Source organism: Apostichopus japonicus, chromosome 7, assembly GCF_037975245.1.
Source record: "Apostichopus japonicus isolate 1M-3 chromosome 7, ASM3797524v1, whole genome shotgun sequence".
Taxonomy (NCBI): domain Eukaryota; kingdom Metazoa; phylum Echinodermata; class Holothuroidea; order Aspidochirotida; family Stichopodidae; genus Apostichopus; species Apostichopus japonicus.
In genome coordinates this window covers 25,530,418-25,557,808 of record NC_092567.1, presented here as the reverse complement: position 1 = coordinate 25,557,808, position 27,391 = coordinate 25,530,418, and the positions used below count along the sequence as shown (strand labels likewise).

The window sequence follows — 27,391 nt, the reverse complement described above, 5'->3', positions numbered from 1 at the left end:
AATCCTAACGTAAAAAAAATCGTGAGCAGTTAACATGTTGCATATAAACTAATACACGGTGTATCTTAAATAAAGGGATTTGATAGTGTACAGCTTTGCCCCCCCTCCCCCACCCACCTACCAATCCGACTCAAATCATATTTTAACTGATAGTAAACATTCAAAAACCAGATTATTGTCAGATCCATGAGGCATCAATAAACTATACTTACCCAACATCGTGCATTTGTCGGGATAACTGGGACGTTCACACAAATGAGTAAACATGAAGTTATGGACAAATAAAAGTAAAAATAACATGCATGGTTATTATTTAAAAGAAATCATTGCAAATAAAATACAGGGTTACACTATGGGAATAACTCAAAGACGAGACCAAATATCATTTCTAATCGAGTACAAAGTTAACAATTAATTGAAAATAAATGCATGCATGCATGCGAGGTGAAACGATCATTATAATATAAAGTTGATACATTTTTATTATTATGTATATATTTTCATATTTTTGCTAATTTTGTTATATATCCCAAAACCCTCGATAAGACCGTTAACATACAGTGAAAGTAACCCTTCTCTGTATTATTATGTTAAAGATAAATGTTCTCAAGAAAAAAATAATAATAGAGGGCGTCCCATATACCAATGTTTTTTGGACCATTTACATTTCATATTAGTGTAGTTCCGTAACTTAAGACTGCCAATTTATAACACGTTTCCAACACAGTATAACGCTCGAGTATTGTAATATTAAATCTGTAATTTCTCTCAAATGGAATAAGATTATTCTTAGCTGTTTGGGAAAGTTATCCGTGACAAACATCTCTTAGCACATAAACCCAAATGACGGCTTAGTTTGTGACTCCTTTATTCATCTAGACTTTGAAAAGCTGACTTTAAATATTGTATGTTGTTTCATTACTTGAAGAAGCGTGATACAAATAACACACATACCTTGATATTGACAAATATATCCTGAGGCCAAATCACAAGACGTAGAGACCCACTTTCCATCATAACCTTGCATTACAACACAGTCATCTGATATCGAAAAAAAAAGAACAAAAACGTGTGGTTATAGTATTTCGCACGACACACTAAATGTATGCTAAATACATATATCATACATATGCATATTATGCAAATTATAACAGAGGAACATGTACGTTTAGAGATTAAAGTGTTAAAAAAGAGTTTCTCCCGGCAAACATTATTACCATGAATTGTTTCTGTTCAGAACAGAAAATGAAAGTCTAAAACAGTAAAAATAACCCAGAGCTTGGAACCCGGACTTAACATTAGTTGTATTTTAGATATTTTATTAAATTGTTGTTATAGTGCAAGGAGTTGACTTCCACCCCTTTGCCACCCCCCCCCCTTAATTCCATTACCCAATTAGCCATCAAGACAGATTAACTCACAAAGATCAAATTTATAATATAATATTTGGCTGACCTATTTCTTCCTACGCTAAATCATAAAATAAAATATGTACTCACTTCTGGGTTGAGCCACCCAATTTGAATACTGAGATGTGTTCCGATTGGATGTATCCCATGTGATATTGTTCTGGCCAAATCTCTATAATCAAATCGAAAATTGAAAAAAAATAGCCTCCATAGTACAGTCATATAACGATACGAAATAAAATAACCCTAAAATATGTTTAAAATAGCCCTAAAATAACTCTGAAATATGTATAAATAACGATAAAACATGTATAAATAACCCTGGTACATTTTTTTTATTTCACTTTTATTATTGTTTACCCCTTTGGTTTTTCTTCTTCAGGTGGTTCCATCAGTCTCAGATTTATAGTTTAGCAACAATTGCAAGGATAACAAATCGAATGTGAGGAAAAAGCGTCATGAACAGTGAGAATGTGTGTGAGTGGGGTGAAGGGGGGGGGGGAGGAGGAGGATAACCTGAAGAATATTCTTATAATAAACAAACAGTGTGCGAAACAGTTTTATAGTGATGGGCAATGCTTGTTGAAATTGTAGGCAATGTTGTAGTATAGGTGAGTTCAATATTTAAAATGATTTAATCCGTCTTTTGCTCTTATTATAGAATTAAGCATGGTTGGACGGAAACAAATCTGGATGAGAAGGGTGAGGGGGGGGAGGAGGAAAGAGTGAGAACCATGCAGCTGATTGAAAATATTTACTATAAAACTGGTAAATGAAACTATATGCTACATAAATCCTCCGAAAAGTGTTTTAACTAGAGAGGCCAATGGCTATTGAAGCTTCAATAGTGCCTAAGCCAATAACGGTTTTACGAAAGGTACATATCAGGGTGTTACGAAAGGTGCATATCAGAGTGTTACGATAGGTGCATATCAGGGTGTTACGACAGGTGCATATCAGAGTGTTACGATAGGTGCATATCAGGGTGTTACGAAAGGTGCATATAACGGTGCTACGACAGGTGCATGGCAAGGTGTTACAAAAGGTGCATGGCAAGGTGTTACGAAAGGTGATTTCAAGCAAGAAAGCTCGAACTTATAGTGTATAAATTCAGGATGGTGGAGGGGGGGGGGGAAGAGGGGATTGGTAGATGTTTGGATCTCAGACGTTGGTAGGCAAACCACCTGGTAAGCACTGTTCTTTAACCTGCTTGAACATCTTGACAGAAAGTTGCAGCCACCAAGCAAGCGGTACGGAAGATATCAATTATTTCAGCAAATATGATCTTGTTGCAACGAAGATTGAAAAGCAACTTAGTAGTTTAAAAATGCCTGACGTGGTGAGATGGGCGGGTGAGGGAGCAGGGGTAAATCCCCCTGGGTCAGGGGTTATATGGAATAAAGAATAATGAATAATTTCATTATATACGGAAATCATAAAAAAATAAGGAAACATGATGATTTCAAGAGATCATAATTGTACCCGACGTAACTTCCGACACTCTTACATGACATTTAGGTATAACATTTGTTTATTTATATATAAACCGGAGACGAATTTATGGTTCCAACTTACGCTTAGACCGATCCAGAAATATTTTGTGCTATCTTCCGGAGCAAATAACTTGTCTGTGACAAAAGTTGTCATTTCTTCGCTGAATATCTCAAGAAGAACACCGTTCCTAGTACTCTTACAGATGTTCTCAGCAGATGCCTTGCTGATGTTCATCCGGAAAGCACATATGGTTACACCATATGCATTATTCTGGCAAGTATTGGCTGTCGGCAAAAAAAAAAGCCAACAGTGAAATTCTTTTTATTCTTTAAATGACTTTTTCTTCTCTGCATGCATTCTTCGGTGTTTTTGTGATGAGGAGTGTATCTTAGGCAGTTTTGACAGATGTAAATAATTTATCATGAAGTAAGGATATAACCCTACTTCTAGTTTTGAATAGTAAAACTGGCAACCATCAATAGCCATATTTAAAGCCGCGTGTGAATGGGTCTCAGACTTAGATGCGACTTATATCGAAAGTGGAAAGGTCTAAACTCAGCACCCATCACCCTTCCTATTACCCTCACTCCACCCTGCTTCTATACCCAGCACGCACCACCCTTCCTACCACCCCTCACTCCACCCCTGCGGTGTAGACTCAGTACCCATCACCCCTCAATCCACCCCTGCTTCTAGACCTAGCACCCACCACCCTTTCTACCACCCCTCACTCCACCCCTGCGTCTAGACTCAGTACCCACCACCCCTCAATCCACCCCTGCTTCTAGACTCAGCACCCACCAACCTTTCTACCACCCCTCACTCCACCCCTGCGTCTAGACTCAGAAGCCACCACTGTTTTGTGTTTGCAGTTACTCACTTGAATACGATGTAGGAGAGTAAGAGATCATATAAATCTGCAAAGGAAAGATGAAATCGACATCACATGACTTCATGAATATTCATCTCATGGATACATAGTTCGAGCAATATCAAAGATGTTAGAATTTGTGATAACTCTTTAACTCCCTAAGAGTGTAACGAAGAGAATGCCAATACATGAATTGATAACTCTTTAATTCCCATGGAACGAATCCAAAAGGAAAGAAAATCAATAAATTATAACTTCGTCTTAAAAAGAAAGTAAACGAAATCCAAGAAAAACATTGCACAACATTCTGGTTATTCTCTCAGTCACTTCTGTATAGTCTCTTGGTATATTAGACTATGGAGGGACAGGTTTCATTTTAAACCTTACTTTAGCCTCTGTTGATCGTTATTGATTCTGAAATCAATACGATCTATAAGTTTGACGCAGGCTTATCAAAATAAGAACCTTTATTTTCAATTTCCCAAAACGAAACGAAGCAGGTGTCACGAGAGATTAGGATTAAATTGCATCAAACCTAAAAAAGGTGGTTCCTCCTCAATTTTCTGATTTATCTCTTAGAAGAGTTTCCTATGTTGATATTGGGTACATTTTTCAAGTGAATACTCTGCACAATCCCGTTACAATGCAATCCATTTATTTGGTGAAACAACCAATATATGAGATCATAAAGAAAAAGTCCAAAATCTTTGCAATTTGCATCCTTTCGAAAGATAAGAATAATTGTATTACAATGCACTACTAATTCGAGGACATGGACTATGGTATCTTAATTTAACGAAGTTCAAACTAGTAATCGGCCGCAAGTCCCTTTTCTTCCCTCGGATTCCTGGCCTCCCCCTCCCCTCCCCTCCCCTCCCTTCCCCTCCCCTTCCCTCCCCTCCCCTTCCAATCCCCATAAATCCAGTCCCCCCTCTGTGACTAAATTTCTGACTGCAACAATGACAAGTTTGAAAACCTTTTCTGAAACCTGACGAACAACTTACCAAATAAATCCATTTGTACTCCATCCTACTTTGTTCAAAATTAATGTTATCTGCAAAAGAAAGAAAGTCCTCGTGTTTTACTTATTTTGATTCTGAAATTCACATCTTAAAGGTTGACTGCAGGCAGATGTTTAGTCTTGATATGTTAAACTTTTAACTTCAAATAAACAACAGAGCATCCTTGGATGCCATTCAACACCATTTGTCCTAAACAAACTTGTAAAGATGTTACTTAAGGCGACAAAAATCTTTTTTTCTCATTCAGTACTTTGTTGCATCTGAGTGTAACTGATCTAATGGTGCTTGTGTTAGACAATATTCTCCAGGCCCATTTATTTATGCACCACGACTGTATAAAACAATTGAAAACTTAAAAATGTTCTAGAATTGCAACCTGAGCTGTCGGCAGTGGTCTGTTATACTCATACAGCATATTAAAATTAATGTTGCATCTTAATTCATGCTCTAATCCCCAACGTTTATTACGTATTTCTTTACCAGACTTAACATTCAACTATTGTTCAATCTTAGACTGATACGTCATTATTTAAATGGAACTATTTATGTCATGTATAGTTAAACTGATTGATAACATTGAAATATGATTGTTGGTATTGAATATAATATCAACCCTGAAATAATTGACCAAATCAACTAAGATGAGGATTATTTTTAGTTACCCCCCCCCCCCCAAAAAAAACAAGAATAATCACAAAGAAAATCCTTTATCCTAATCAGAGATTTGGAAATTGACGTGCCTATTTTCTAATTGGTTTGGTATAATTACTCAACAACGATGCCCCCCCCCCCCTCTCTCTCTCTCAACAAGAATATCTAAACCATTAAAAATTTACTTCAGGCTCAGTAATATTAACGAAATAATGGAAATAATTGTTAATGGAATTTTCCTTCCACTTTTTCCGAGGCCAGCTGAGAAAGATAAGAATCTATAGCCTCTGATTACCTATCTGGAATCTTAAATTTGTGTTCTGTCAGCTCAAGGGTATACTCTTACCAAGAACAGGTAAATAATCTTATATCTTTATTGCAAATAAATTGATTCTTATGGGAAATACTGTTAGACTATGCATGGAAGTCCAATAACCAGATATGACTTCTTATCAAATATTTCAATCATAGCCGAAACGAATGCCTCAAGAAAGAATGCACAGCCATTTTTTTTTTACCTTTCAGTGAACTCAAACATGTGAAGCAAGATATATGAAATGCGATCGACAGGTCAGGTAAAAAGATAGGAATCTAACTTTAACTGAGACTTATGCATTATGTTTAATTAACCCAGCAGGCTTGAAGCACGTGTAAAACAGCGTGAGTAACTGTACAAGTAGAATTCTCATTAGTATGAGTACAATTATGAGTACAAGGCTTTTAGAAGGAGTACCAGTATTTTAACCTGACATTGGTATCTAAAATATACCGAGTAACCGAGTATGATGTAGTCTTGGCCAAGTCGTTTGTAATACTCATTTTCTCGTGTGCAAACTGTACATGCCGTTTCTGCCTACCACGAATGTGCTTCCCCGCTGTATTTTACATGATTACGTAATACGTATATTAATCAGAGAAAATGCTAGATATGACATAAATTTCAACATAAACAAAAATAGTTATTTAATAAGCATATCTGACGGTGAGAGATAGTAACTGTATCAGTCGGTATCTCCCGTTATCCACATATTTTAATACGAATTCTAAAACTAGGTTTACTTTGTATCTGGCTAAATTATCTGGCAGCTTTGACTTTATTTTTACCTCTCGATCGTATCTGAAATTTACAGAGCTAGTTCGCTCAAGACGGAAGTGCACATATACACGGCAGTAAAGAAGGAGGGGAAACCTAACCTGTCGGAATAAAAAACTCGGTAACTTAATCGCTAAGCCCGTTAATGATAATGTAAATGTTTTAGAATTGATAGCAATGTATACTGTTTACAGCAGCTATTCCCAGCAAACCGTAATAAATTTGAGTCAACTTTAATTGAAACGATACACCGATAAACAGATTGATACTTTAGCAAGACATCCGCAGCCGTCAGCCATGGCTTGCTGATTGGTAGTTAATATTGAAGTAAAATTCAAGTTTCACTAGTCTTTTATTCCTATATAGCAATCGTTTGATTGTGGGAATGTACCTGCACAATCATATGTGTCGACAACGATAAAAGGTTATTCCGTCTAGTCAGTATGTAAGTTACATAGACGTAATTTATAGACAAACGTGGTGTTATTCCTTGGCCTAGATTGGTCGTATAATAGTCACAAATGTTGTCAACCTTTGGGATATGTCTTGTGAGAGGAATCAGCATTATGCTGTCTATCCGTTACCAATAATAGGTTAATCGCTCATTTTGTATCGTAGATATGCTAGTTCGAAATAAAATACAGGAGCTAAGGTTATTTTACAGACGGATGGATGGATGAGTGAATAATAGCAAAATGGGTGAATAAATGAATGGCCCGGATGTATGGAGGGTAAATGGATGGATAGAAAGATGTCAAGATGGATGGATGAATGGATGGGTGGGTGGATAAATGGATGGAGGGATGGATGAATGAATGAATGGATGGATGGATGGATGAGTGAATAATAGCAAAATGGGTGGATGAGGGGCGCGGATGTATGGAGGGTAAATGAATGGATAAAAAGATGTGAAGATGGATGGATGAATGGATGGGCGGATAGATACATGGATGAATGGATGAATGGATGGATGGATGGATGGCTGGCTGGCTGGCTGGCTGGCTGGCAGGCTGGCTGGCTGGCTGGCTGGCTGGCTGGCTGGCTGGCTGGCTGGCTGGCTGGCTGGCTGGCTGGCTGGCTGGCTGGCTGGCTGGCTGGCTGGCTGGCTGCTGGCTGGCTGGCTGGCTGGCTGGCTGGATGGATGGATGGCTGGCTGGCTGGATGGATGGATGGCTGGATGGATGGATGGATGGATGGATGGATGGATGGCTGGCTGGCTGGCTGGCTGGCTGGATGGATGGATGGATGGATGGATGGATGGATGGATGGATGGATGGATGGATGGATGGATGGATGGATGGATGGATGGATGGATGGATGGATGGATGGATGGATGGATGGATGGATGGATGGATGGATGGATGGATGGATGGATGGATGGATGGATGGATGGATGGATGGATGGATGGATGGATGGATGGATGGATGGATGGATGGATGGATGGATGGATGGATGGATGGATGGATGGATGGATGGATGGACGGGCGAAAAAATAAATGGATGAATGGATGGGTAGATAGATGGATGGATAAATATTCACTTGATAGAATACTGCGGAATGGCACCTGCAACAATAATATTAAGTACTGTACTCCAGTTACACTGTTGGAAAAGTATATGATACATGGTTTATAAATTGCATCTTCGTTTTCTTTCTCTTGGGATTTCCTTCCTTGGTTATCTTCTTCTTCTTTTGTTTTCCATCTTGTTCGTATATATTGTTTCTTATTTCCTCTTTGAAGTTTGAAGGAGAGCTGGCTGTAGACGCATCTCAAGTGTCAGTTCAAACCTTATCCATATCCTTGTATCGATACATGTTCCATCTTAGTTGATTACTCATTAATTAATACAGAACCACATAGACAGCGCTTTAGGTATACTCTTTATTATTTCAAATTTTCACTTATTTGCAAAATTCGATACCTTAATACTATTCAACAAGTTTGTATCAATCGCCAACTGATTCATTCAGGCCTGGATATCATAAATCTTTCTTCATGATAAAACTGTCAGGATATAAATGCTCTCCTCTTGTTCTTTGGTCTCAAAACTAATTGGCCAGTTAGTTACTAGCACTGGCCAGACTCAACGTCAATCAGCAAGTGTTGTAAATCCATTTCAATTAAGCCGTGAAATGAAATTTCAACAATAATCCATTTTCGCTTTATAAAATTCAACCGTGTGCACTCAGTGAATGCTACTCTCTAACAGCGCATGTCAATTTGAGTTAGCTTTCAAAAAATAAGTCTTCTTATCCTTCTGTTTGGCTTTTGCTGTTAAGTGAACTTGCAGTGTTGGCTTATTCAATATGAAGTCATGAATGAATAGGCAATTTGCCTTTTTGCTGAATGATCTCTCTGTTTTCTTTCGGTCCACTCGTAACCACGAACAACGATTATTTTATTCAATTATATATAATAAGATTAAAGTCTATATTTAATTAAAGATAATCTGTTATATAATTTAGAGAGAGGTTTGCATGACATTTTTTGCCGTCGAAGTAGCCGATACAATCAAGTAAAGTAATAGCCGTAAATAGCATACATGTTGTATGAGTACAACAATATGAGTATACTATTACGAGTACAAGTAAAATAATAGCTACAATTAGCATACATGTTGTACGAGTATAACAACATGAGTACGAGTAAAAAGTAAAATAATAGCTGTTAATAGCATACATGTTGTACGAGTACAACAATATGTATATACTAGTACAACGAGTAAAAGTTAAATAATAGCCGTAAATAGCATACATGTTGTACGAGTATAACAATATGAGTACTAGTACAACGAGTAAAAGTAAAATAATAGGCCTAGCCGTAAATAGCCAACATGTTGTATAGTATAACAATATGATTATACTCGTACAACGAATTTAAGTAAAATAATAGCTATAATTAGCATACATGTTGTACGAGTACAACAACATGAAAATACTAGTACAACGAGTAAAGGTAAAATAATAGCCGTAAATAGCATACATATTGTACGGGTACAACAACATGAATATACTAGTACAACGAGTAAAAGTAAACTAATAGCCGTAAATAGCATACATATTGTACGGGTACAACAACATGAGTATACTAGAACAACGAGTAAAAGTAAAATAATAGCCGTAAATAGCATAAATGTTGTACGAATACAACATTATGAGTACGAGTAAAAAGTAATATAATAGCTGCTAATAGCATACATGTTCTACGAGTACAACAACATAACGTATAACGACTCTTTATGGTGACTATATAGTGCCTAAACGACAAAATGTAACATTTGATATTTTGAGAACTCTTTGTCACTGTGGCATCTTACTACCTATTCCATTGAATCTTACCCTGTCTTAATTGTATTTTTATCCTTCTAATTCCCCTTTTGTTATTGTTACTCTAAAAATTGTCGTTTTAAGTGCTTTTATTTTAATTTAGTTCTTCACCCAAAATATGATAACTCAATTTATGCTTCGTGATAAAACGACATAAAATACAACAAACTATATATGGCAGTGTTATATTATACATTACGATGAGTCAGTTGATAATAGCTTCTCATGACACTTTGCGTGGCGCCTCTGTTAATGTGGACAATCTCCTCGTCAACTATCGTTTTAGTCTGACGGCAATATTCGTTGCCAAGAACTCTCGTATATAGATAACACAACTTGTAGTGACACTACTTAGATAAAATAAGATCAAGTCCACCATTTTCTTGGCTCTTTTATATTAAGAGGATCTATAAGGCTTTCACCTATCAGGTTATCTTCAGATGTTTATTATTTATTATGCTTCATTTATTATGATATGCAACGATTGTTTAATATGTGTTTCATGATACGGAACGAGTTGCATCTATTATTTTGTGTGTTGTTTTATTTTAAGTCCTAAGGGCTCGCACCATTGCCCTCGACTAATCAAACATTAAGAATACACTAAGTGATATCTATATCTATATCTATATCTATCTATATATATATATATATATATATATATATATATATACATATACATATATATATATATATATATATAGATATATATATATATATATATATGTATATACATATATATATATATATATATGTATATATGTATATACATATATATATATATATATATATATATACATATATATATATATCTATATATATATATATATATATATATATATATATATATATATATATACGAACTGACTGGAACTATGATCCGTTGAATTGAGTTATAGATCAAGGTGAGTTGCATATTAAATGTAACTAAAATAAATGAAAAATTATGTTGTATTTGTTTAGAGCCGACGAGATATCACATCAAAGCGTACGATATATAAAACGACTTTATAAACCTGTTTAATTTTTATAGTGCAATATGTTATGTACAATTATAATATAAGACTATTGTGAGTAATAAACTGTTGAATTTAGATGGTTTTGTACTAATTCTCTTTTTTTCTTTTTTGTCTATTGCGTCAGTCATTTTATTTGTTTCCTATTAATTAATTGTTTCCTGTTAATCAGTTGTTTAGTTTATGGAATATGCTTTCATGGACACGTTTTCTTGTTTTATTTTTTGTTTTGTGTTTTAACTCCTGTTCCCATATTCCTTATTGCCTACGTCCAGTCACTGTCATCTATTTGATTATTTTCTTTAAATATAATCGCTCAAGGCGGTGATGATGTTTTCTGGGTCGGTCCATTTTTCGCTGTTCACTTCCGATATGTGTGTCAAATAATTAATATTCTTGTATTCCATATAGACATATCTGAATGTAAAATATGACTTCCGTATTTACAATTGATAATCTTCAATTTACCAGATCTGGCGATTTTTCATTTTAATATAATGAATAACTTTTGATAAAACACAGACATTCGAAAGACACATCACATAAGTGTCATGTTCCTTTACAAACGGCCATTTCCTTTGACACTGTTTTGTCAAGTCGTTTCAAGATCAACAGACATTTTGGTTCCTAATGGTCTGAGGTGACAAATGAGATATTCTTGCGCACTCATATCCGTACCACTTGATATAACACAATAACAACGTTAGATTAAATCTTCAGCAATTCCCTTAAAGGATTATTCCCGTGGCTGAATTAAAAGAGATATTCCTGTGGCTGAATAAAGTTGATTGCGAAGCAAAATAACTGAAAATTTTCTGCATCCGTATAAGTTTCAAACCACATCCTCCTAGCTATTGTTATGGCGAAGATTTGAATTTTTTTCTTTCCAATTTGGAAATATTTTGTGAATGTATCTGGCAACAGTAGTGTGTATGACGTTATCATGACAATTAAGCTGAAATAGTTTTCATTTTCCTTTATAATATTTAAATAGTTTATCAACGGATGAAAATAACATTTTTACTATAAACAAACATAACAAGAAATCAGATTTCAAGGATAAATGAAGGTAAATGTTACGGATAAGGAATTCAAACATTTGCAGAACATCTTCTATAATGATATCTCGTAGCATTAACTCATTTTGGGTGTTAGAAGGGGCTGGGGAGGGGTAAGGCAGTCAAAATAAGTTAAAATTACTCAACCATATCTCCAGTTAGGGACAAAATATTGAGATGGAGGTTTCAACTAACAGTAACAGTGTGGAATATATTTTCTCTTTTAAGATAAGTTTCGACATTATATGCCTTTGAAATACCCCTTTAAGATCTCCGCTCTCCCATTAAACAAATACATGTAAAACCGCATTCGGAAACTCCCTTGAATACAAAATCTGTTTTCTGTCACTGTTACTGTCAAACAATGTACTTAAATATTGAGATATATATCATGTGTCTTACTTTTATTAAATTAAATTAAAATGATCGAATGCGGAAACTTGGCAATCTCAAGAAAAAAATAATGCCCATCAAAGCGAAAGTTGATTAATTATCTAATCCCAAGTCCTGCTCTCTCTAAAAAAAAGGACTGATCCTGTTGTTTGCGATTCATAAAAACATTTAAAAACTCAGTTACCTAGGTCTTTAAACATAATAATCTAACTATCCATAGATAATGAAAGTATATAGGCGCGGTGTAAGATCATGGTTTGGTCTGCGAAGAAAGAGGGGGGGGGGGGGAAGGGGGCACAAATTTAGATTATGAGACCAACTGGATGCTCTTAGCATTGCGTAAATTTTTCGTCGAAGGAGCACGTAAATGTATAAAATTTCATAGCTTCACCACAAAAATGAAACAGGGTAAGCCAAGGGACACTTTTGAGATATTCATGACCCGAGAGTGGAAGCGGGGTGTAAAAAAGGGGGACCGAGGGGTGGGGGGTGAGATGCGTGAATTATGTACTACCCGTTCCGCCGCTCATGAATAAAAGGCAGTACATGTTACGTTAACTTCTAAATATGACTTCCTGGTAAAAGCACACATTATCATTGCACCATATAGGACTTTTATCCGATTGTGTGACGTAACATGGTCACAATCTTTCATCATATTTTTCCAAACCGATAATGCTCGATTCAGGTACTACTTATATTCTGGTCTGGGTGTCATGTCCATGACAATCCATATGTTAACTAAAATTTTCGCCTTTATACCTTTCCCCCTGTTTTTTAACGATGTTCTGTTTATACATTAAGTCAAAATAACATATCAAAACTGACATGTGCCTCTTACGAGTTAATGGAGTTGATAGTAAGGTTTTCGACACATTAGCTATTAGTTATTCACGTTTATCATCTAGCCGATTGTCAGTTTTTTTTTTATTTCCATGGCACAGAGTCCTTGCAGATGCCGTACTATAAAATTATACCCAACTTGACAATATCAGAGCGCGCAGCTGAAAACACATTATATCCACACACACAAAAAAATAATAAAAAAAACCTTATACTCTGATAGAGCAAAACGTGATTATCCATCAACGACTGTAATTTAAAGAAAATTTACAAAAAAAGAAACTTCTCGAATAAAGAACCGTCACTTCGCCTTCGTAAAGGAGGGGAAGGTGACATTGATTAGATGGTGTGAGGCATTATGGGAGAATTAAGAGGTGACGTAGACAGCCAAGGGAAATCTTAATCCCCAGTATGTAATCGTTGTTATGATCTGAAGATCACTCTGATGGAAACTAATGTAGTCTCCACGTCACAAGATACAAAAATAAAATTCTCTTTGCTGTTCAATACTTACATAATTTATGTAAATCAGACCGGATACTGAGCGATAACCCGGATGTAGTTACTCTCCCCCTTCTTCACGTTTTCTGAAAAAATAATAATAACAAAATCAATTTGGGAGTAATTTTCCTAAGTATTTATTGAAATAACTAAAGGTAATATAGTTTAGCGTGTTATGGCTATTTTATTTAAGCTAAAATATCTAAATTAATGATTGAGTTTCTTTTGTAGAATGAGTTTCCTTTGCAACTATTTAAAATACAGAACAGATAATTAGAACAGATATTTGCCAATTCATGAAGAAAGATGTTAAATAAGTAGTTGTTTAAAGGTGAAAGGTTGTTGCGTCATAATGATGTGACGTCAGACTTCTGCTTATTATATGGAAATGAATGTAATTCAATTTTCTTTGAATAAAGGTAAACTTAGTACGCACCAATACTGCATATACTTATTCGATGAGACAATGAAAGCCAAAAGTTTCATAAATAGGCAATTAAGAACTATACATTGACACAGCAAATTAATAATAAATAATAATAAATGAACTTATAAAGCGCTAAAATCTACGAAGTATTCAATAGCACTGTACAACCCTAATAGAACGCCAACTTGAAAAAAACTGAGAGTGGGAGAACTCCGCACAGATATGGGCAGACCATTCCAAAGCTTGGGCCCGGCTGATGGAAAGGCACGGTCGCCATAGGTTTTCAGTTTAGTTCTGGGAACAGTGAGAGTGAGTGTATTGCTAGAACGCAAGGTATAACGAGTATTGACCTGGAAGGACAGATCGTCTGACAAATAGGCGGGTGCCATTCCATGAATGCACTTATACACCAGGAGCAGTACTTTGAACTTAATTCTGAATTCAACAGGCACCAAGTGCAAAGAATGGAGGATACTCAACGATGGTGTGTTGAAGTCATAGCAGTCTACAACAAGCCTGGCTGCACTGTTCTGCAGACGTTGCAGTCTCTGAATCAGATACCCTGGAATACCCTGGAGCAAACTATTGCAATAATCCAAATGGCTATGAATGAATGAATGAACCAAGGTGCTCATATAGTTCTAGAAGACATATGTTTCCTAATCTTCTTTAGATTAAAAATATAATAGAAACCAGTCTTGCAAACTTTACTGATATGTTTATCCATTTTCATGTGTTTGTCGATTTGGGAAACCGAATGTTGTATATCAACGTTAACATATAATTGGTCGTAACTGCCAGATAGAATAATGTGTATTTCATAATGTTAAACTCGGTTTGCTGAGGTAAATATCCCAATACATGCTAACTTCAGTATTATCAACATTAAGAACATGATTTCCTTGGTATGCTGTCTGTTGTGTCCGATAATATATAAGCATATAGTCGAAACTTTTCCAACAATTATCCAACAAGTTTATCCAACATTTACTATAAGAAATCAATGCCCTACAAGCCTGTACAAGTTGAAGTCAGTACCTGACCACAACCTCAACTCCAATAAAATTCGAACAATTAATACATTTAGCCACTTATCCAAATTGATGAATTCAATTAATTCAACCGTTAAAAAAATACATATACAAAATTACTCAAGTTTTCTTCGTAAAATGGAAATATATTTTGGACCTAAATTTCGTTAACATTCGATAACATTTATCACTTCGTTCTTGATGATTTATTTACAAATCATGTTTTTCATCTCCATGGAGACATGTTACATATTATATATTTAATCATTAAACTGCAATTTGCTGCTTAGTCTACACTTAAATTATAGACGAAGTCTTTTACATATGAAAAATTACTAGGAAATATGAAACAATGTTTACAGATAATTTAACAACCATCTGTTATTGAAGATATGTTTTTTTCTTTTATATTCTTATGCTAGATGAATCATTTCAACTGAGAATCATTTAAGTGTGATCATAATGTATCTGTCGTCTCAATATGTGTATAAATTTTAATGTTTATTAATGTAATTTTATGAGAAGAAGTTTGTTTCGGATAAACTGCTTGGCACTTCATAACAAACCCATCTGGGAGTTTGCCTCAAAGTGTTTTGTTACCATGGTAACAGTTTTTCTTAAGCTAGATATTTTAACTTGACAATGTTTATATACAGTCTGCAAAGTAGAACACTTTAATTTTAGAAAACGTCTGAACTGTCAAGTTTAACACTTGTCGAGGCAGAAAGTGAAGTTTTATAACTTTATTGAGATATTTGTTTGGATTTTTGACATCCTTATTTCTGTAAATAAATCGGAATCGGTTGTAATGATAGTAAAACACAATGAGTTTACAAAAGCCATGGGCGGCGATCCTGGGGGGGAAGGGGGGATATATCCCCCCATGAAAATGGGTGGAGGGGATGTAACACACCATATCCCCCCACCAAATGCCAGGGATAAGAATATTTTCATGCCTTTATATGCATCATCGTGAATGTACGGCTCTTTTTTAGCTTCATTTCTCGCCTACCATAAACGCAGTGCGATATTTTCAAATAAACCGTCTTTATAAAGCAAGAATAGTTGACTGTAGGCTTCATTGGCCCTATAACAACAAAATGTATTATTGCGCCCACCGTATTGATATAGTACATAATTGCACCCTCATAGTATTCATATAGGCCCTATAGTAGGCCACACACGTACATGTATGTTTCCTCGAACCGCTGAGAATCTCATGTTACCAGGGTAATGCTTAATCAGGCATGAGACTCTTCCGCGGAAACGCGGATTTCCGATTTTTTTTTTTTTCATTTTCGCGTTTTTTCTCGTAATTCGCTTTTTTTATTATTTTTCATTTTTTCATTTTTTTTTTTTTTTTTTTGCCGAACATGCTGGACTGTGAAGGGAAGGAACACCAAATTTGACCAGTGGTGGAATCAAGTAGCACAAAGCAAGCAAAAAAGCCTTTTTTTTTGGTTCAAAAAAGGTAATGGATAAATTATACAAGCAGAAATTCCACACTTTTTTGGCGAGTTCCGTAATGTGATAGATTCCATCTAGAGTCCACCATTTTGCATCTAAGCCCTCCTTACCTGACAAAAAATTTCTAAAGGGGAGGGGGACACCCCTCCCCTTAAACCCCTCCCCCAGGACGGCGATCCATAAATTTCAGATTTTTTTCCCCATCTCAGTCTCATCCCTGCTTAATACACGTTTCACCTGGATGCCCTAGCAATATCTAGGAATGTAACTATGTGTAATTGTGTATTTCATGTGTATAGGCCTATAATAGCCTGCATGAGGCCATTTTCTTCATGGAATAATAGAAAAGAGCTCTCGAACATTCTAACGTAGTGCCTGAAACAAGATTGACAGGGGCAATTTTCCCAAAATAACACCCGATATTAAAAAAAAAGTATTTTGGATCCTGATTATAAGATATTTCGGACATGATATCCCTATTTTAAAGTTGGGTATATGCCGCTTGGAAACCTCGGGAAGTGCCGTTTCCGGCCATCTAGAGGGTTTGTAAATCCCAAAATTTTCTTGTACGCTTCGCGCCAACTCATGGTGGCGCTACGCTTAGATAGTCAACAAGGTCATATCCCCCACTCTGAAGTACGGATCGCCGCCCATGACAAAAGCCAACAAGTTCTCAAATAAAATCACAATTGGATAACATTGAGTGATTCCTTAAGTGTTGTTATTATCGAATAGTAACAGTTAATTTGTCAAATTCATTTTTCTGTCGTCTAACTTACCAATCAATATAATTTATGAGTAATATATGAATAAAATAATCAGTATTTTAAAGCAGGCAAAACAGTTAATAAAATTCATGGGAGCTTCTTGGCTATAGTTAGGGTTATTACACTATAGTTAAAAAAAGGTCTTTTTCCAAAATAATCTTTGTCGGTGTCAAATGAAATCCAAGGTTATACATCTCTTTTATAAACGCTTCGAATTGTTACGAATCAAAGCAGAAGAAGACATCTTAGGCTAACCGGTATTAGTAAATATATGAGAGATTGATTGACAGCGGCTTCAAGAAACAGGGCTTGTCTTGGGCCTTAAATAGATCACCGGCCCTCTCTTTATACTTTTCGTTTTCTGTTAAATATATTATGAAATGAGAATACTCTATTACGCTTCGTCCCATTTTCGGGGATCCCTCCTAACTTTACATGGCCCGTGGCTGTAGCCCCTGAACCCTCCCCCTACACCCCTCCCCTTTTCTCGTCACTATTCAGGTGCGACCATGTTAAGTCCATTGACTTAGGCAGTTGGTCTGTAAAGGAACTCAAACTAAGTACATAACCAGCGTAAAGACAGTCCTTCTGGCATAAAGCAGTAACTTTGAATCTATATGATATCATCTATAAAACCTTCTACCAATGTTTATAACATTTGTTTCCTCTTTTCAAGTTTATGTCGACCTCAGAAGGAGATCCTCATAGGATGGAGACCGCCCTCTAACTTTAATTATACATTGACCTACGTCGGGTTAAATTAGTCACGGTTTTAGCAGTTTATACTATCTTTCCCTTTTAGTTTACCATTTTTGTGACCATATATTGCTACCGTTAACAGCTATTAACAACAAAAGCGTCGGAAGATATTACACATATATAGTGAATTTAAGAGGTATCGTTTAGAACAGTCATCCTTAGTGGCACATAGCAATAAAATAAACATAACCTTGTAAACTTAGACAAATTTAAATTCCACATTTACTAGACTGATTATTAATTCAATTTCAGTATGCATCGCGTCATGTTTAGCGCTCCATTTTATTTTTCCTCAGTCTCTCAGCTAAAATTGTCTAATTCCACTTTTTCCGGGAATACTTCGAAACCCATCATCGTATATAAAATTAACGTCCAATTGTGTCGTCCCTAAATTTGTTTTCAAGGTTTCATCTCTCTCTGGGGGAATTATCCAATAGGTAAATCGTACTTTTCTTTATGCCGACACTTTTAGCTAAATCAAATGAAGCAGAAAAATTTATTTCTCATATTTTTGCCAAAAGCTAGCGTATTAGTCACATAGTTGTCCCTAAGTTATTCACAGGATGAAAAGCGAGTGGAAAATAATGTTACTGGGTGATATTCGCGGATAACAACATTAGCGCGATGACAGTAAAACGAACCGCGGAGCGAAGCGGTGAGACTTTAGCTGCAAATGTATACTTAACATTGGTTCACATTGTCACAGAACGTCAGATCAAAGACAATAGTATTGATATAATATCATATGACAATTCTTCATCATCCTCTCCACCGCCCACCCCCCCCCTTGCACCCTTCTTTAGACGTTGAATATTTATTGAAATATATTGTTCAAACAACGTCAATAATTAACTTATGGACTTTGAATACATCCACAGTAGACAGGTGTATACTAAACCATGTCATATTTGCATATAAAATAAATGTATGTAATTTGCATATAAATATCTGGACAAATATTCAGATTATCATGAATTGTAAGACGATAGAGTAGCCAGGTTTATTGCAAAGTATTTATCGATAAGGAATTCTATAGGTATTGTTCTTGTAAAAAGGTAACAGTCAAAACACTCCTTGTTATCCTAAACGGTTTTAGATAATGCTGACAATGAACTATATAGGATTTGCTAAAGCTTATACGTAAAAGAGTAAACTCAGCTTCCAACAAATAGGCAAGTATTTGGTTGTGTATAGCAGGCTTTCTTTCATAAACTGGTGCTTCAAAACGTAGAGACGTCATAATGACGTCACATTGTAATTCTGATATGAGGGGATTTAAGTTCAAATCTGGATTGGTTAGGCTTGATGACTTATGTGTTGTCTTTCCCCCAAATTGTTGTCCTTGAAATGTATAACCATATCGTTATGCATATGATTAGCATAATTGATTTTTTTTTGGTTAAAGTGGAAGGGTATATCCTACTCCGTTATGGGGGAAATGATTTTGACGCTTGATGAATACATGATATTGATTTGAAAATTAAAAACCTCAATCTAGCATACACTATAGTCTAAATAAAATAATTCTAACTGAAAAAGGCCGAGTTAATAACCGACGAGAAAGTTCTTCCACTGTATTAATTACAACTTTGTATAGGAATTGTAATTTTATGTATTGTAATTTATCGATTTTTTTTTTTTTTGGGGGGGGGGGATTGATCCCAGAAAGCCAGACGTACGGTAACCCTATAGTGATGTATCATCTTATTTCAGAATAAAAGTTATGTTTTGTTTTGGAAAGCAGGGGAGCATGATAAGTGAACGGTAGTAAGTGCTTGTGCGAAAGAAAACATGCACACAGGAGAAACCAAAAAATCAATGAAGAAATGTCAATGAATTTATTTCAGCAATTTTCGATCGACATGAACTTTAAGACGAGTCGAGGGAACCAACTTCAGGACATATCTGCATTTTTTAAATGTACATTCTAAGAATATAAGCGAAGGAACGCTACGAATTTACAGGCCACAAGTGACGAAATGGGGCCGCGTGCGGCATCAAAATTCACACCTTGACATTTCAACGATTGACCAGACGGACATTATTTCGTGCAGGCAAAACTTCGGTTTTGGGGAAAAGGATATCTAAAAAGCAATATAAAGAAACATCTCAGGATAAATGAAATAATTAAGGATGAGGTGTGACTTATCTTATTTCAGTGAATTATTGATTCTGTGGTTGAGGGTGCACAGTATAACTAGATTTACTAATAGCACATGTCGTTTTATTGACAAAACCTACATGATTGTGTAGTTTGGTTTCGGTGAGATGCTTTCAAGCCGCGGGCTGTTGTTGAATATTTCTCATACGCCTATCGGGTTCCTAACACTTTTAATTCACTTTAACACTTGTTAGTCTATTAACCGGAGACGATGCCTATAGCCTTCCATTTTATCAACGGATCGGTTTGTCCAAAACGTGAATTTGTGAATTCAGGATGCTTCGTGAAGGAATCACCTGTATACCAACATTTAGCAAACGGTTAAGCATTCGACCCAGTATCGTTTAATGAGAACTGAGCCTCGACGCACCGGTCCCCCACCCCTCAGAATCGATGTTCAGAATCACCCGATACACACAGTGAACACAGTAACTACTATAAAGCTAAAAGTTATGTACCACAGTAAAAAACTGGATTGTGTTATAAATCGGTAGCATGTTCTATTAGGAATACAGTAAGAACTGAGGATATGTGTAATACCAACAAATCCAGCTTGACGCATTTTTTGCTTTTGGAATTACACATATCTTCAGTTCTGACTGTAATCCTAACAGCACATGCTACCGATGTATCAAATTTATCAGGCAGATCCAGTTTTTACTGTGGTACAAAACTATAAGATTTACATTAAGTTACTGTAATCTCTGTGTGAATCGATTGTCAGAATGCTTAATGGTTATAGCTTCACTTTGAACTTGAATTTAAAAAATAAGTTTAAAAAAGTATCAAGTACTGAAATTATTCTTGTACATTCCCATCCCCAAACTCACACCCACACATTCCCCCCCCCCCCCCGAAAAAAAGACAACACCAAGGTCAATAACCTACATCGAAAGTTATGTTTTTCAAGATAAGGTTAGAATTTCAAAAGAACTTTGTCAATAAAAAATTGTACTTAAAAGAAAAGAAAAATTTGACAACGTATGATGAGTTTTCAAGGAAGTTTCTTCTAAACGTATCTTGAACAATAATATCCCTTTATTTATTATCTATAACGTTGTTCTTGTGTGGGTGTTTCTTCTTTCGAAGCCTGTTATACTTGCAAGAACCATCATTCAGCTTCAAGCAAAATTCTATTTCCCATCCGGATTAATTACCAAACACTTTTAAATGTAACATTTTCTGTCAAAAGATATCAACATTGTTCACTGAGAATGCAAAATTAATGTCAATTATGTCATTTTTAAAAATTTTATGACTCACATTCTGTTCATTTTATTTGCAAATAATGTTATTTTACGTAGCTTATCATATTTCTGCCTGGCTTAAACAGACCATGATTTGAATTATTTCATTCAAGGTGAATAAATGATCGTTTATTTCTTTTTTATTTTAATATTTAATATTTTCTTTTTTCCATTTTCCATTTTTCTTGTCTTCTTTGTCTTGACTACAGATTTGGTACCGCTTCGAGTGACCTTCTGGGCTACACTTAAATAAATAATATGAAGTTAAGCAGAAATATTCTGAATTCAATATGATGTAAGGTACTTATACTTGCAGCCTCTGGGAGCTTAGATTTTATCACGAGAACTTTATCTTGATATCTTAAAAGGTTATTCAAGTGTTATTTCATATGAAGCATGAATACAGATTGAGCCACATTCTGATGTTCTTATGTATTTTCTGTTATTATATTTTATCATGGAAACCCCCAACAGAGTGATGTTCTCTACCGGAGTAATAAACTTCTCCAAAAGTACATGAAACTCAAGAAGATAAAATGTAAAATGTGTCTGTGTGTGTTGTAGTCTATTTTGAAGGAGTTTTAAAGGCTGTCGAGAGAGAGAATTTAGTTGAAATTGACGCCTGTGTGTGATAAATTACATTAAACATGATATACCATTGTGCGACATTACCCGTCTCTTAGGGCGGCTGCATAATAATGATAAGGATCACTAAAATGAACTTAAAGATGAAATATGATAATAATAGTAATCGATAATAATATCTATCAATCTATTAGTTCATTGTTCTCAGCTGAAGTTTTACACACAGTAGTACAATTGTATTGAACCCGGAAACATATGGTAGTCTTTATGTGCAAACATATGGCCTACGTTTGTACTTGATATTCAGCTTCTGGTCGGTATTTTACAATATTTTGACCACACTTTTATGGATTTTGTAAAGGTTTGTTATGCATACTGCCAAATACCAACGGGGTTTATTTTATCCGGTAGGATGTTTTAAAACTAAACTTATTATATCCGGCCCCCTCCCCCTCCCCTACCCCCCCCCCCATAAAATATTTAGCGTGAAATTATACACTGTCGCATCATAACGATCTAAATATGTACACTTGCATCAAGTCAGATAATGACGAAAGCATATTTAGATTTGTGTTTCAAATCAGAAGAGATATGGATTCCAACATAATCCCATTCGAATACGGCTCATCATAGCTTCACTGATCAAACTCTTTATTTATCAACGGTCAAATGTGTTAATCTATCCTTTGCCACTTTAAGCTAATTTCGTCGGAAGTAACCATCATGTCTGGGCTACAGATGTATTGAAATCGAGTGTAAACGTTCATTATTGATTAATATTGAAATTGGAATGAGAAGGCACTATTGAAAGAGTGTTCAATCATATGATAAGCTGAATCATAATTCCAACATTTTCTTTTGCTGATAAGAATGTCCAGATTTAGGAGGAGAAGGGGAATAAGAGTCGAATTTACTAATTGATTTTGATCCTAATTAGGGGAATTTTGTTACTGTTTCAATGTCTTGCTACGAACAGACGGCAAACTGTTTGACTGTATACAGTCTCTAAGCCAATAACGAGTCATACGAGGAAGAAAGTCGCCTTTATTCCGATCGTTACGAATTGTATTTTAATATTTAATTATTTGATGTAAATTTTATCTTTATCTTAATTTTATCTTACCGGTTTTTACATCTATTGATAACTCCTCATTGACATAACTATACTGTAGTTTACTGTTGTCCTGCAAATAAAGTTTCCTTCGAAAGAAAGCAAGCAGCCTGATTCTGAAACGAAGACGAAACCCCATTTATGATCAGTAAAATGATTGGAAACTCGATCAAGGATAAACAGTTTGTGTATACAGAACTTGAAATGAAACCGAAGTTATAATCTAAATAACAGAAGTAAATATTATCAATTTTTCAGGATACGAGCGGCGATCTATTTCAAATAATTTCCCTTGACGATCATTAGTATTCGTATCGCTAACATACGCAACTATACCTATATAGTATTAATTGCACTCAACATCACTCTTATCCATCTAAGCTCGATTTTCTTTTACTATAAAATTATCAGAAGTATTGCTTTATGAAATCGACAAATGAATTGTCTTGTTTGTGAACGGCCTGTTGATAATTATATTTTTTCGAGGGGGTGGTATGGTGGGCGGGGGGGGGGTGTTGGAGGGGAGGTAGGGGTATTGGAAAATTGGAAGAGAGAAGACGTACGAAATGTTACTTTCTTCGGTTTGTTAATGATATAAATGGACCCTTTCTGGTTGTACAAAGATTGTAGTCTATTTGTTCAATTTCAAGTTACGGCATTGTGGGCCAGCTAGACGCGCTCTCCATAAAGTTCGCATTTTTACATCATTCCCGGGGGTGGGTAGGAGGGGGGGTCGAACGATGCGTTTTGTTGTAACTATTCATGAAGCTCTTTTTCATAACATTCATCATTTATCGCATAGATTTCCAAAAATACAATAATCGGAGCTTAGATAATCTCAATTTGGCATATGGAATGTGTACTCGGTATTGTTAAAAAGCAGTTTTGCTGTAGGAGTACAACATAATTAGTACGAGTCCAAGTAGAGTCCTCCTTGGTTTGAGTACAATTATGAGTACAATTATATTATGTTATACATACCGAACGGTTTATGATGATTCTTTGGAAGTGTTAGACGTGTTAGAAGTGTCTGCTATGAAACCGATACCAATTATAACAGACTTTCAGGACGTTTTTACTCCGTCTTCTTCTTGCATTGTTACCTAGTATTCAACGTCAAGAATTTATACCCGTATTCGAAGCATTTTGAAAAAATCCAGCAAAAAATCTAGTAATTAAACGAACTCGCCCCCCCTTAGAATCCCCCCAACCCCACCCATAATCGTTAATAGCATCTACAGTGTGAATAACCTTCTTGTTCTTAAATATACAGACACTTCTTAGTAAAACAATAACTGAATACTTCATCGCAATAATAAGTAATCATTAATTAACCAATAATGAGTTTAATATACCTTTGATGAAAAAACTTATTACTAAGCGCCTTCAATATATGAGTACATAAGTATAAATATTTCGCTTAAAGATAATAGATCATAACATAAGATGTCACAATTTACACTGTCAATAAGAGGCTCATTTTAATAGTAAATTTTAGATAATAACTTGATATGTCTTCAATTTTGTTTTTGATTAATGATAATAATTACCGACTTGTCATCTGTTATACTTTCTCCTGGCCATTTTCATTAATAACAAGTTTAAAAAGGTTGTCACAGTAATTGCAGTTCAATCTTAAGGATAATTGTAAAAAAATAAGGATAATTGCAACAGTGTTCCTTCGGCAGTTAAGTAAAAGTCCTATCAAAGTGATATCCTAAGAAAATTATACTTCCGTCAAAATTAATTGTTTTCTTAGTTTTATAGTTGTTTATATATGATGTGTTGATCTCTTTACTTTTTGTTAAAGTCACAGCTTCATTCAGTTGTATCCTAATTGTATAATCAAGTGAGAAGATGTTTTTAATTTGGTTTATTTTGCTTCTTCGATCGAACGATAGGTGGGTAACCTCATAAGGTGAATTGGGCCTCTTGTTCATTAACACAGCTTATGAAGCGAAACGTTCTCCGCATTTGGAATACTTCAACCGTTAAGAGTTCGGATGGCTTTTTACCACATATGAGAGCTAAATCGACACAAAAGTTACAGCGTATGTATGTCTCTGTTTGTGTGTGCCTGTGTGTGAATGTATGTAAAGTCTGGATTATAAGCATCGGTACAATATTGTTGCTTTTACACTCTCAAACACATTGACGTTTGTCCGTAAGATGTTTGGTTCAGACTGTCAATATATTGACCTTGTCTTCTTTATTATTGATCCGAGTTTAATATTATTTGGATCACATTTGGGCATCGTTTTTATCTGTTTTTGCAATAACTGGACATTACATAAGTGCTATATTGCTTTGTGTCTTGCATAATATTTAAGTAAATCCAATCAAATTCTATTTAATAAACAATTGGTTATTGAAATCGGTTGTGACAAGTTTTCGTCCAAACCCACTTTTTGTAAATTCTTTGTTAGTAATCTAATTTAATTGCAACTAAACATATTAATTTACGTAGTCGATTATGCATGTCGTCTTAATTATAATTTTATTTTGTTGAGGGTGGCGGGGGGGGTGTTTATTTTATATTTGTTTACAGCTTTCATATGAATAGTAATTAATACACGCATCGATCAATAAGAAACTATATTCCGATTTAGAAGTTGATCAAAAATATCCATTTTTGTTTTGAAGATGGGAAAGATGGTTAGATGGGTAAGAATAGGGTGGGCAAAAGTCTTCACGAAAATATTCAAATGTTTCCTTCATTTTATAAATTATTTTTACGGTTCTCTTTGTTTTCTATCCTTATCGTTCTCCTTCTGTTTTGTTATTAAGTTATTTAATAAAAGATATGTAATGGAACGTTATTCTTTAATTTTTAATGTGAGTATAAATCTTCAAATGGAAAGTTAGAGGCATATTTCCTCCTCATCTACAACTCCCCACCCCCGCGAGCGGATAGCCTTCCCCACCCCCGCGAGCGGTTAGCCCAAGAACCCCTCCTCATTTGCCCCTCCGATCTTTAAGATTCAGCCCACTAAATTCATAGTTATTATATCTTACTCACAAACTAAACTAAAACTGGATTCATAACTTCAGGTTGCACATTCAGTGTAGATGGACTATGGGTTCTCTCATTTGCCGACGACAATTACCGAAAAGCAACTTGAGAACATTTTTGTTTCGATACGTTATTACACAATATCTTGGTTTGTGCAACCCTATATATATATATATACTTTGTTTAATTAAAGTAAAACACTAACTTGCATTATGTGTATCCGTTTAATTTGTTAAGACAAAAAAGATAACACAAAATAACAAAAACTGTATAAATAATTAATTTTTAAACATTAGCTAATACTCTTTGTGGTAAACATGAATTAACTTAAACGTCAGTATGTAAAAATTATTGTTTTCATACTCAAAAGAAATTGCATTTTGTGGTTTACTTTAAAAAATAAATTTGTAAGCGTTACTCACCTAGTCAGAGTATTCTGTAGAGCGCCAGTCAAATATTTATCACAGCACATATCATTCCCAATTATTTGCAAAAGAAATTTTCTTGCACCAAGAAAATACTTTAGAAACCAGTTTGCCTTGTATTAACTATAGTATCAAGTGAAACAAAATCCAAAATCTATTGACTAAAAGAAAATCCAACGTCAAAACTCAAATTTCACTTTTTTAGGATAATCACTTGTTATTTTAGTTATTTTTGTTAATCATCCAGTTGACAATTGATATCTTATCGGAGACAAACTCTCTCAAAGAAGACTGTAATCCCATTCGCGCTGTCAAAAGCAGAAGAAGTTTCACCTTCTCGTTCGCGTAAAATGTTTTATCGTTTTCGTTCTCTGGTTATAGATCGACTGAGATCGATCGAGACGGGATGAGTCTACAGCTACTCTCTTTCTCTCTCTCTTTCTCTGTTATTTTATTCGAGGACAGAGTTTCATCATCGCTCCTGGTGAATTTTTGAATTAATTATTCCATTTGCTGACATGACGTCATGAACACGTAATAATGTGAAGAACCAATACGAAACTTCTCTAGACTCAACTTCACCTTTGTGTCCTTTTAATGTGAATTTCACAAGCATCAGGTTAGTCCATTATAATATTAATAATAATAATAATTATTATAGTGTTACGGACTTATATATAGTGGTACGGATATATATATGTATATATATATATATATA

The 27,391-nt window shown here is 35.1% G+C and overlaps 1 protein-coding gene across 2 annotated transcripts in view; it reads right to left on the bottom strand.

Moving 5' to 3' along the window:
* LOC139969883 (uncharacterized) overlaps positions 1-27,114 on the bottom strand; it is a 49,273-nt gene extending 22,159 nt beyond the window's left edge. Inside the window, exons 1-8 of one of the 2 annotated variants that reach the window (XM_071975245.1) lie at positions 26,671-27,114; positions 23,248-23,351; positions 13,694-13,766; positions 4,779-4,828; positions 3,784-3,820; positions 2,985-3,187; positions 1,500-1,581; positions 955-1,041 (exon numbers count right to left, since the gene is read on the bottom strand). In XM_071975245.1, the coding sequence (XP_071831346.1) occupies positions 955-1,041; positions 1,500-1,581; positions 2,985-3,187; positions 3,784-3,820; positions 4,779-4,802 (433 nt within the window). In that variant the 5' untranslated portion in view covers positions 4,803-4,828; positions 13,694-13,766; positions 23,248-23,351; positions 26,671-27,114. The remainder of the gene's footprint in view (positions 1-954; positions 1,042-1,499; positions 1,582-2,984; positions 3,188-3,783; positions 3,821-4,778; positions 4,829-13,693; positions 13,767-23,247; positions 23,352-26,670) is intronic. The other variant, XM_071975244.1, reaches the window with a different exon arrangement.
* Positions 27,115-27,391: the final 277 nt, after the last annotated feature.